This window comes from Fulmarus glacialis, unplaced genomic scaffold (genome assembly GCF_000690835.1).
Source record: "Fulmarus glacialis isolate BGI_N327 unplaced genomic scaffold, ASM69083v1 scaffold4828, whole genome shotgun sequence".
In the NCBI taxonomy this organism is placed as follows: domain Eukaryota; kingdom Metazoa; phylum Chordata; class Aves; order Procellariiformes; family Procellariidae; genus Fulmarus; species Fulmarus glacialis.
In genome coordinates this window covers 26910-38132 of record NW_009226190.1, presented here as the reverse complement: position 1 = coordinate 38132, position 11223 = coordinate 26910, and the positions used below count along the sequence as shown (strand labels likewise).

General features: G+C 43.2%; 1 protein-coding gene across 1 annotated transcript in view; it reads right to left on the bottom strand.

The window, feature by feature from the left end:
- Positions 1 to 4360: 4360 nt before the first annotated feature.
- The window catches only part of VASH2 (vasohibin 2), a 28757-nt gene continuing 21894 nt past the window's right edge, over positions 4361 to 11223 (bottom strand). The window contains exons 5-6 of the mRNA XM_009582721.1: positions 10099 to 10214; positions 4361 to 4646 (exon numbers count right to left, since the gene is read on the bottom strand). Of these exons, the coding sequence (XP_009581016.1) occupies positions 4577 to 4646; positions 10099 to 10214 (186 nt within the window). The 3' untranslated portion in view covers positions 4361 to 4576. The remainder of the gene's footprint in view (positions 4647 to 10098; positions 10215 to 11223) is intronic.

Sequence of the window (11223 nt, the reverse complement as noted above, 5' to 3'; positions counted from 1 at the left end):
GAACTGTGTGCTTCTTTGAGTAAAGGAGAGTGAGTTTGTGTGCATGCCACACTTTATAATGAGCTGAAAGTAACGTTTTACTACAAAGTTGCTCTGTAGACACTTTTATCTAAATACTTCTGCAAAGGAATTTCCTCAGTTACCTAGAGTGTAGTCAGTGCAGAGGTGCAAGATTGGACTTCCAAAGGAAGAAGATAGCTTTGCAGTAAGGCAAATATTTATGTTCTAAAAAGTTACTACTTTAACTTCTAAAAGCTTAAATATAGGTAGCATAAAATATCTGAAATAAAACCAAGTTTAATGAGCATGAAAACTTATAGGATTGATGTACTGGGGAGGGGGGGAATCAGTCCTTGACATCTTGAGGCTTCATATATATTGAACAATTGGAGGAAGTTTTTTTTTTTTCCATTTAGTTATTAAAAATGTCAAGTTGTATATTGAAAGTACAGATCCTGAGGTATTAAATGAGCAAGACTTTATATTTACTCTCATAATGCACTGATAAACATTCTGTGGAAAATACGATCTACAAAACAAAACAAAGACTGCCCGAATAGGAAACTTGCAGGGAGACAGGGGGGCTGGAAACAGGTCTTGTAACTTGGTCGAGCTACATATGGATATGTATGTAAAACTGACTTAAAAGTAACAAAGAATTGTCTTTCAGTGTAGTGCTGGAAAACCTGCACCCATGTTCCTGAAATCACATTCAGATGCATTTGTCTCCCAGAAACATTTGTTTGTTCTTCTCTGGCCTAATTTTTGGAATTTTCATTTGGGTTTCCTTTTCCTGACTGCAGAAGTACAATTGCGATTACTTTGTGCTTTGAGAATAATGCAGGAAGTGCAGTGGTAGTAATCACAAAACCAGTTGAATTGGAAAAGTACTTCAGTGTTACATTGAAAAATACGACTACCTACCAAAACACACAGCTCAAATTGCTTGGAATGTGGAAGGGGGCTATTTTTCTCGGAAGTAATTGTGACTGAGGAGCTTTCCTCTACTTGTTATTAATGCCATAGATGACTACCTATTCCATACTGGACTCTATTCAGATACTTAAAATCAGACATTCTCAAAGCTGGAGCTGATTGACAGATGCAAACACCTAACCAGCTGCAGCAAATTTCTGGTAGATACTGGTTACAGCTAAAAGCATTGTTCAGCTGTAGTGGCCTGTGTAGCCTGTGTTAAGAGCAAGGAGGTTTGCTAGCCTGGAGGCCTGTGTCCTGTCTCCATTGCAGAGAACTGTGAGATCCTAACAGTGCTGCTCTAGAGCACTGCTGGCAGGCTGCTGAACATGGGAAGGTGGGTAATAGAGAAGTTCTGCTATTTAGAATAAGCCTTAACTTGAGCATCACTTTTTCAGGCTTATCTAAACCCTCATCTCCTCACATCAGCTCCATTCTCTTTTACACAGAGCAGCACTTATTTAGGCCAGGCCAAACACCTAGTTATTTACAATGCTGGTTTTATGCTAATTTAAAAGGAAATGCTTTGGAACTGCTGATCAATGGTTTCCATATTTGGCTTCTATTCAGATATTGTGTGTTGCTGTGACATTTTAAAATGGCCAAATTCCTCAAGGCAGTAAAGATGGCCTTCTGAAAAACATACCCCACTTCCCTGGTAACCACATGAAGCCATTAAGGCAGTAAGATATATTTGTTCTACTTCATTAGTGTATGTTATTATTAAAGGACTATAATAACTTTCCTTTACAAAAGGGGGACCTGTTACCTCAAGTGTTTTCCCCCATTTTGATGACGATAACATGGGGAAAGGGCCAAGGTACTACTGAAAGAAAAAAGCAGAAGGTGATTGACATGATGCAGTTATCAATGCTGCTAGTTCAGGGGTGTTTAGTGTTCCATAAGAAGGTGTTTTCAGGGTTTAGAGACTTGTTTCAGTCTTTCTTTGTATAACCCATTAGTGGTTATACAGGGTGGGTTTAAGGGCTCTATGTTCAGTGATTTCTTTGTAGAATAATAAATCAGGTAGGTATTTAACAATCTTTAAAAAATCTGCTTTAGGTTCATTCCCATTTGTCCTGTCTTGATTTTAGAAGTGACTGAAATAGAAACCTGGACAGGACAAAAAGATAACCCTAAGTCATTAACAAAAAAACCTACTGTGATATTTTATTGAAGTTTCATGCTGTGCATAAACATACAAGTGATTAAAAAAAACCAAAAAGTCATGCATGGTTTCTACACTATTTGACCACTTTGCAGTAATTTAGAAGAACAGTCACTAGAACCACACAAGACAAATGCCATCATAAGCAAGTTTCGAGAGGATATTTCAACTGAACTTCAAAACAATAACCAAAAGCAGTTTGTCACACACCTCTACAGCATTAAAAAGTTTCAGTATAAGTTAGGGGTTAAGAGAAAATAACAAATTGTGCTGGACAATGGTAAAAATTATATAACCAACCACCATTACTTGAGCTGAAGTAAAGCATGGTTTCATAGAAAAAAAAACTTGCAACATATCCAATAACCTTGTGCCATAGGATACAGTTGATCAAAGTTTTTCACATCATTTCACCCATGAGAAATCTAAGGGATACATGAAAAACATTGTTTAGGTCACAAGACACTAAGCAGCACAAAGTTTAAAAACCTGAAACTCTGCAGCTGATGTCAAATTACACAAGAATTTCTACCAAAAGTGAAAATTCAGTTTCATTCCTGAACCAAAAAAATTCCTATTGTGAATGCAGGAGTGGAAAAGTTTGCAGAAAGAGGGATAGGAAAGGCCTCCCTGTAATTGATATGGTAAGCTTGTATAAAGAAGTGTAATAATACATTTGAAAAGTCTTCTTTCTAGACCTTCTGAAGTCTAATTAGTAGAAAGCCTTTTACTGTTCGTTGAAGGTTGCTGGGTCTCGGTGTTGTCTTCCTGTCCAGGTAGGTGAGATTCATTGCTCAAAAAAACCAATGAGGCCTGTGTACAAGCAATTGTCTCTTCTCTATTCATTCAATTGCTGGCTGATAAAAGTGTTCTAGGAGCTTAAATCATTCAATTTGAGTAAACATTATTGTCGCTGTGTTACAATGTCCTGTCTTCATGGAGATCCCAAAAAAAGTAAGCGCCCAGGAGGGGAGGTACACAAGGCCCATGGCAGTATCATCTATAAGCACAGCACAAAGGGTAGAGGCTGGACTTGTAAAATAATCCAGTTTCTATTTAGGCACCTAATGAAATATTTTCAGGAATGCAGCACTCGAATGCTTCCAGAGAACTTCACTAATGCGAACGGCAGACCCCCATGAAAGTCTTACCCCGTCACTTGAAAACGCTGCTGTCCATCACAGGTCCTTAGCTAAGTCTTAGAACAAAAGGACTGAGTAGGGAGGAAGCAGACAAGCTTGATTTTCAGCTATTTCAGACATACAATTTAATTTATTGCTGAAGTTGTTCCAATACAAGTTTCCTTATTCAGGTCTGACTAAGCCGTTGTTACTACAACAAATACAGGAAAAACTCCCTACAGCAGCATGGCAGAAGGTTAACTTCAGCCTGCAATGTCGGATCTTAATATAAGATGTCAAGGCATCACCATCTGAGACTGCTCAGCCTTTCAAAGACAAGGTTCAAAGTTACACACAAATGTTGAAAGAAAAGCATATAGGCTCAGGTTAGTAATTCTGACATTTTTTCCATTGTTCTAGGAACACGTACAAGAAACAAAACTGACTGGCAGGTGAACACTTGTCTCTACAAAACAGCAGTCTCTACATTTTGTGCTTCAGCAGTGTAGCCCAGAAAGACTAAGCTTGTGACAAAGTATAAAAAAATTCTGACAGTTTAAAAATTCATTATTCATCAATTAGCATCATTTAAAAAACCAAAACCGCATATTTTGCCTAATAAGATGTCAGTGTTTAAGAATACACTTGCATATTACTATTAATTAACATCTTTCAGCAACATGCACAAAATAGTAACACAGGTGGCAGTAAAACATCCAGTGCTGTTTTAATACTACCAGAAATGCTGGGAAACAGTACAAATTAGTTACAAAACAGTAATACTAACAGTTTTGCATATCTGTTAAGTTTAGTGAGGTAATGTTGATACTTTAAAAACTCACGCCACTTCTGCACTGCTTGTTTTTATTGCTGAATTAAATATTAATACTGATATGATTTTTTTAAACTGCACTGCACTCCAGCACATCTTAACACTAAGAATATTATTTCCTAGTTACCCCAATGCTACTACCCAGCACAATGCCCAAATTCAATTAATACTTGTACAGGGAAATTATATTTGAAGAAACTCTTACACCACTGGAGTCACCTGCTACATGACGGAGGGAAAAATCATCCTGATAAACATAATTTTAGGCTCTCTTCACTGATGCCTTTTCTACGACTTGAGAGAAAATAAATACTGCCACCAAAAAAAAAAAAAAAATCGCTCCTTCTATTTTCTAGGTAAAATTTTATTATAAGAGTCCACAAGTTAATAAATAGCTGCATTCCTTTTTCCTTCCAATGGAGTGCAGGTAAAGTGCAGCGGGAAGCACCAGGGAAGCCCTCTGTCCGGCGTATGGCTGTGTTAGATGCGGAGCTGGTAGCCTACCTCGTTGAGCGTAGCCAGGTCTCCTTTCTTGTCCACCACCGCAGGCCTGCGAGCAAAGGAGGGAAGAGGGCGCTGCTCACCAGCAATCCCACACTGCCGTGCAGGAGTGGAGAGCGCAGTTGTCAAATCAGGAATGGTTACATCAAAATAGGACTGACTAGATCTAATTTTCGCATCATAAGCACGATCCCACTGAATTTGTCGCATGAACTAGTGCGATCGAGCTACTTGTGTGGGTTGCCTCTGAAGCCAAGCGCAAGTGAAGAACAAGTCATCCTATCTGGGGTCCGTGATCTGAGCCTGGGAGCGCCCTCTCCCTTTGACTTGAGAGAGGGCCTAAATGAGTAGCTAAACTAGACACATCCTGCCCATGATCCACCCCAGAGCAAGACTCCGGCTTTTAGAATAAAGTGGAAACTGCTGAGAGCAAACAGGAAAGGCCTCTCACATGGCCAAAGCATGTTGTTTCTCTAAACCTGCCCTTTCCTCTTGGCGAGGTCTGTGTGAAGGGCTAGAGCCCATAGAAAACAAGATGAACTCCCTTCAGTCTCCAGGCATCTTATATTCTGATATAGTCCAGCCATTCACTTCAGTAATCACACACACATGTATGCTGTTAGGTCATTTAAGTACATCAACAACCTGAACCAAACGAGATTGAGATTGAGCCAAGGAACCTTCAATCAGTCTCTCCCTATTTAGCAAGCAATGGAAAAGCTCCTGCAACAAAGTTGTCAGACCAAAACAATCCTGGTGATTTGTAGTCTACGGCAATGTCTAATCTGAGAGCTTATTCCAGGCTCTTAGCTATTTCCACATTAAGCCATATGTTTGCTTTTCTAAAGAAAAACATTGTCTAAAATACATGTTTCTCCTAGTAGACTCTGCAGCATATCTGCTTCACTGCAAAAACTCAGCTAAAGCCCGAGTAGTACAATGTGAAGCTGGTGATGGCTCCAGTGCTTTCCTACAGCTCCTCAGACCGGCTTTCCAGCTCTTGCGCTTACTCTTTGCTCACTGGGCAGCAGATGTGACCCGTGAGTTTGCACACGCAAGGCTGACACTTACCTCCTCGTTGCACGCTGCCTGCCTGTTTCTGCCGAAGCTGCTCTGGGCAGCCAGCACGGCTACAGCAGAGGCAGAGCGCAGCAGGCAGGCTGGCACACTGCTGGGTGCACGCACCAATCTAAAAGCTGTACCGCTGCAGCCTTAAGAGGTGGGGACGTATAGCTTACGTATATACACACATACACATGTGAAATATTTTTGAATTCTTTGATTCAATTTTTTAATTGAATTTTTAATTTTTTTTATTTTTTTAAGAGCAGAGCTGCTAACACCAGATGTTTGCTGAGCATTTGCACAGCATTTGAGAGCTGGGGACATTGCTATGGACAACTAATGCTCTTCTGCCTAGTCACACATCGAATGCAACCTGGTTTTTTGCCACTTACCCAAGCACCTCTATTAATAACCCCATCATTCTCTCTGCAGTACTGCCCTGCACCCTGCCTTGTGTTTGTCTCAGTTTGTAAGTACTTCACAGAAGTGAAGGAGTCTTCACTGGTTTCTGTCACTTGCAGGAAGAGATTGCACCTAAAGAAGTCATTATAAGATAGATTGGATTTTTCCACTTTATTCCTCAGAGCAGATGGGATTTGACTAGCCAGAAAACAAGTTATAAGCTGCATCCCTCGGAGCTTGCATAGGAGTCGGAGACCAGCAAGAGATGCACTGTATGAAAATTCCAGACTGTCCTTCCTTCCTTCCTCCCTCCCTCCCTCAAATTTAGGGATCCTCTTCCCTTCCCACCCTTTTCTCCCTCCCTCCCTCCTTTTAATTAAAGCCAGAATATGGTTTTAATCAAAGCATGCCTGGATAGTTCTACCTTCTCTGATTATCCAAGAGAGATGGGGAGTCACTGCACACCCATGATGAAATGCCCATTTCCACTCCATGACAATTCTCTAGCTTGTAGCTACAAACAGACTGCCCTCCATAAGGTTTCTCTTCGGGGTTTTAGGAAAAGGCAAGGATTTGTTGGAGCAGAGGCACCACAGCCCCTATTCACCTTGGCTGGCAAATGACCTGACGTCAAACGTCCCCTCTGAAGCGAGGGACCTCTGCTGTACTGGCCCATCAGATTGCACCTCCAAAGTGCCATGATGATGAGCACATGGATAAGCTGTGCATAGCTGCTCAGTACACAGTACTCATGAGTTGTCTGCATTGGATCTGCCTGATTTTGCACATCCTAATATAATATAATCCTAATATAATCCTGCCCCCTTGCACATCCTAATATAATGGACTAACAGAATTTTCCTTTCAACAGCTAAATTAGGCCAGAAGCACACAAGGCCAGTGTTGCTATGACACTCACAGAGCATGCATGTCTTAAGCCTCAGTACAAAATTAAAAGGAAGTAGGTCTGGTGAACTGACATTTAGGAGCAGAGACTGCTTCAAGCTGCCGCATGACACTGCCTTCCAAACCCTCCCAAACCCCTCCAGCTCCAAGCGCTTCTATTGAGGATGATGCACTGCATTGCTTGTTCCAGCACAGTGGCTTGCAATTTACTGCACCCTCCTGCTTTGGGACTTCAGAGGATGGACAAGTGGACACAGTAAAGCTTCAGACTTACCAGACAGATTCACACCACCCTATATCCTCTTCATTCATCCTGTCTGTTGGCCACCCTTAGCAGGATCACATCAGCTGTGGGCTAAGAGCACATGGACTGCTACCATAGCTCAGTTAATGAGCTGCAATTTGACTACACACCAGTCTCCTAGACAGGCATGTACTGCTTCTCGCATTGCCACCCGTGTCCTGCAACGTACCCTATCTGCCTTGCAGCTGTATTTCCAGGCTAAAATGCTATCGTGGCTACCACCGGCATTTACCTAACAAACTAGTAAGGAACCAGGATGAGCAGTTAAAGGGTTGAGGCTGCAAAATCCACTTCTGTCCTTAAGCACCGCTTCAGCCTTTGTCTTTCAGAAACAATCCAAAGACATTCCAGTTCACATATTTTTCACTGGGAGACTTCTCCCAGCAGGCCCGTATAATTTTATTGTTGACAAAACCCAGGCTGTAATAACAGCTTGTCATCAGCAGGTGAAGCCTCTCAAATGAATGTGTTATTCAGCTCCTGCCAGCTCACGCTAGAGCAAACACTTCTCTCCCCCTCCCCTGCAAGCTCTAAAAAGCTGTAATTACAGCATGTGAGAGGTCTACAAAGAAACAAAACACAGTGTTGATAAGCACGGCCATTCTTTAGCTAGGATTTCAGCCTAAAGCCTAGCAAGCCTGAAAGTCTTTCCTCTTCTGTCCGTAACACAAAGGCCTCTCACCGCAACTAGGTTCTCAGAGACTCATCAACACGCGGAAGAAAATACCCAATTTCCCCTCGTATTTCTCACCCCATGTATGTGTCATTCATGTATGTGTCATTCAGCTCATTCCTGATGAGGGGATGGCATTCCCCTAGCTTCAGATCTCAGAGACCTCCTGTTGCAGAAACCAGCAGATCTCGATTTTGGAAATGAAAGGGTTTTATCACCAGCAGGGAACTCCCTACAGCAGCGTACTCCTCTGCGGCATCACTCCCACTGGGGCAAAAGGCATAGTCAGCCTTCAAGCCGCCAGCATCACTGCACAGAAGCATCATTTTAACATCAAGAACCCAGTTCTTCTCCCTGGCATCACTTTTCTAACAGAAAGCAGCCTCTTGGGTCTGCTCAAAGGCCCTGGACCTGCCAAAAGTTCCTTAACTCCCCTTTTCCTTCCAAGTGCACTGGCCAGGCTTGTGAGGGGGCTGTGCAGGACCCACAGGGCTGTCACGCAGCCACAAAGCACGTGCTGCAAGAGCTCCCACCCACTCCGAGATGCTTCAACACCTTCTGCCAGAGCAGAGATGAAGGTCTCGTGTGGAGTCTGCTCTCGATCTCCTGCTCCCCGCATCATGCTATATAGCTGGGTCCTGGATCTTGTATCATGGTGACCCAGGGTTTGCTTTAGAATAACATATAATTCGCTTTAGATACCAAGCAACACAGCAGAACCACCAAGCAGGTAACAGGTGCCGAAGCCACTGCAAGGCCACCAGTACTTTCCTTGTCTTCCTGTCCTGGAAAAGCAAAGCTGCCAAGGAGGAACCAGCCACTGCAGAACAACCACGTGCCCAGCAGCCCTCTCAGGAAACCAGCCCAACTGGCAAGTCTCCAAGCCCAGCAAGATTCACTCTTCTCTCCAGACATACGTGATCCACTCCAGCAACTGCAGAAGCACTACGAAACGCAAAGATGAAACCATCCCTCAAAGCAAATCTAGGAGGTGAATAAGCCTGGAGTAGCCGAGCCCATTACAACTATAATTATCCATGCACTAAACAAGGAGCTCTCGGTGATGAAGCCTGAAGTACAGCATCGTGGACTGAGTGTGAATTCACATGTAAAAATAAAAGCCTGCTGTGAAATCACCTTCTGCTAAAGTATCTTGAAGTTATCTTTAGAAGGTTAGTCTAATGTCTTTGTTAGCTGCTTTAAAATAAATAAATAAGTGCTGAGACAGTAGTCTGGGAGCCTATTTAAAAAGCAATGATCATAAATATGTGACTAATCTGGGTTACGTATAGGCTTTCACAGTTGTCAGCTTCCTGGCATGAAGCAGTACAGCTAAAACTCAACTCTTCCACATCTAAGGTATGGGAGTCTGAATTGCCAGTGGCTGTAAAAGGCCTGTGATCTGGAAGATCAGTTTTATCCATTTAGAGGTATCGCATGCAGTTAGTCCATCCTTCCCTGCACAGTTTAAGAAAAACTATTAGCTACGACGCATGAGGGAAGTGGTCTGGGTTTCTTTAAGCCGATTAAAATCAAACAATACAATGCAAGTGATGTTTCCACTTTGGCAAAAAGAGAAAAGGTTTACTTTTTCACCATACCTGCAAGTCAGACAGTCCTCAGCGAAAACCACTCCATCAGAACAGCTCCGTACAAAGGCTCATCACAGAGAATCCAATTTCTGTCTGAGTGACCGTGACAGCAGGGTACCCCACCACTGCTAGCAGATAGACCCTCCTGGTTTTAATACCTATGTCTGAACACCCTTAAATGTGATCAAACTACTTTCCCTCCTGTACAGGTCCCCTGCACCCCAAACTAGGTTCTTTGTTTCTCCAGAAAGTGGACTGCATAAAGACTGAAAAAATAAAAGGGGAAACCCACACTTCCACAGTCATCCAACACCAAGCTGAACCAAGCAAAGGCCATTGGGGCCTCCAAGGACACCACACAAAGGGGCCATCAGGCAGCAGTAAGCACAGCAATGCCAGGACATCAGCAGTACCAGCAGCTTCTGGAGCCTCTCAGGTAAGCAAGATACCTGGTGTAGTTTTCCTATATATGCCAGTGAGCATATAAGTTTTGTACAGCAAAATAATACGTCATCACCCTCAGCTTCTGACCCACCATGATGGCAGTAGGAATACTCACGATTTGTCTCTTCTGCACGCCCGTCTCTGAGGGCTGGCTTGCCTTCGGCGCGGGGACAATGACTTACCCCGTGATCTCTCTTTCATTGGAGAATGGGCACTTGAGGGTTTCAGAATCTGTGAGAGATGGAGGAGGGAAGAAAAAGGCATTCAATAAAGGCAATGATTCACTGAAAATAAAAAATAAAGGGCCTCACACAGTAGCAGGGACAGCATACAAAGAGTCTTCAGTCCCTTGGGGCTTATTCAAACCCTGCCCAGGTTAAGAGGAATCCAAAGCTGTTACCATGTGATAGCTGTTCAGGGGCTCTCTGCAAAAATTGGTTGGTGTCACCAATTCAATTCCCAGCTAAATACTGAAAAAAAAGGTCTCATCCACAGCTTTCTTCAGAGCTGGCAACAGCAAGGGATAAGAAAAATGGCTTTGAGCATCAGCTGAAGGAAACTCATGCAGCCAAATCGCCCTTTCCAGCTTTCCTCTCTGCAAACAGAGGTGATCGCCTCCCAGGCTGGCAGTTGAACTCTGTGCAACAGTGGAACTTGTCAGTAGCTCTCCTGTCCATTTGCACACTTGCCCGCATCCCCCAGGCTCTCCAACTTTAGTCCATCAGCATGACACTCACACTCCAGGCTATTTTTAAGACCTGATCCTCCAATGTCAGCCCCCTCACAACAGGAGCCCTCTGAATCAAGTGGGTCAAATTCTGAATTAACTCAAGAGAAGAGACAGGGCCTTCAGCCTTCAAGGGTTCAGGGCTGTGGTCCTGACCTTGAGATACTTAAAAGGACTGGACCCAATGTCACAGCTCAGCACACACACAGAGCTGGTCCCCTCTATCAAAAGCAAGTAGTAAGTTCAGTAAATCGTTCACCCATATGGATGTCTGCAACTAGAGCCTGCTTTAGCTGTTTGTTCTCTAGATGGTATTAAAAGTGCGTGAATAGAGAAGAAGGAGACAAAAAGCTTCACTACATCTGTAATCAAGCACATATGCTTAAGGTGACAGTATGGTACCAGTTGGCCCTCAAAACTCCTTGGCAGGGCAGGAGAGGTGGCAGCAGGACATAGGGGCTACGATGCTACTGGCGACACTCACCTCAAGGTCAGGGTGAGGGGGCAGGTGCC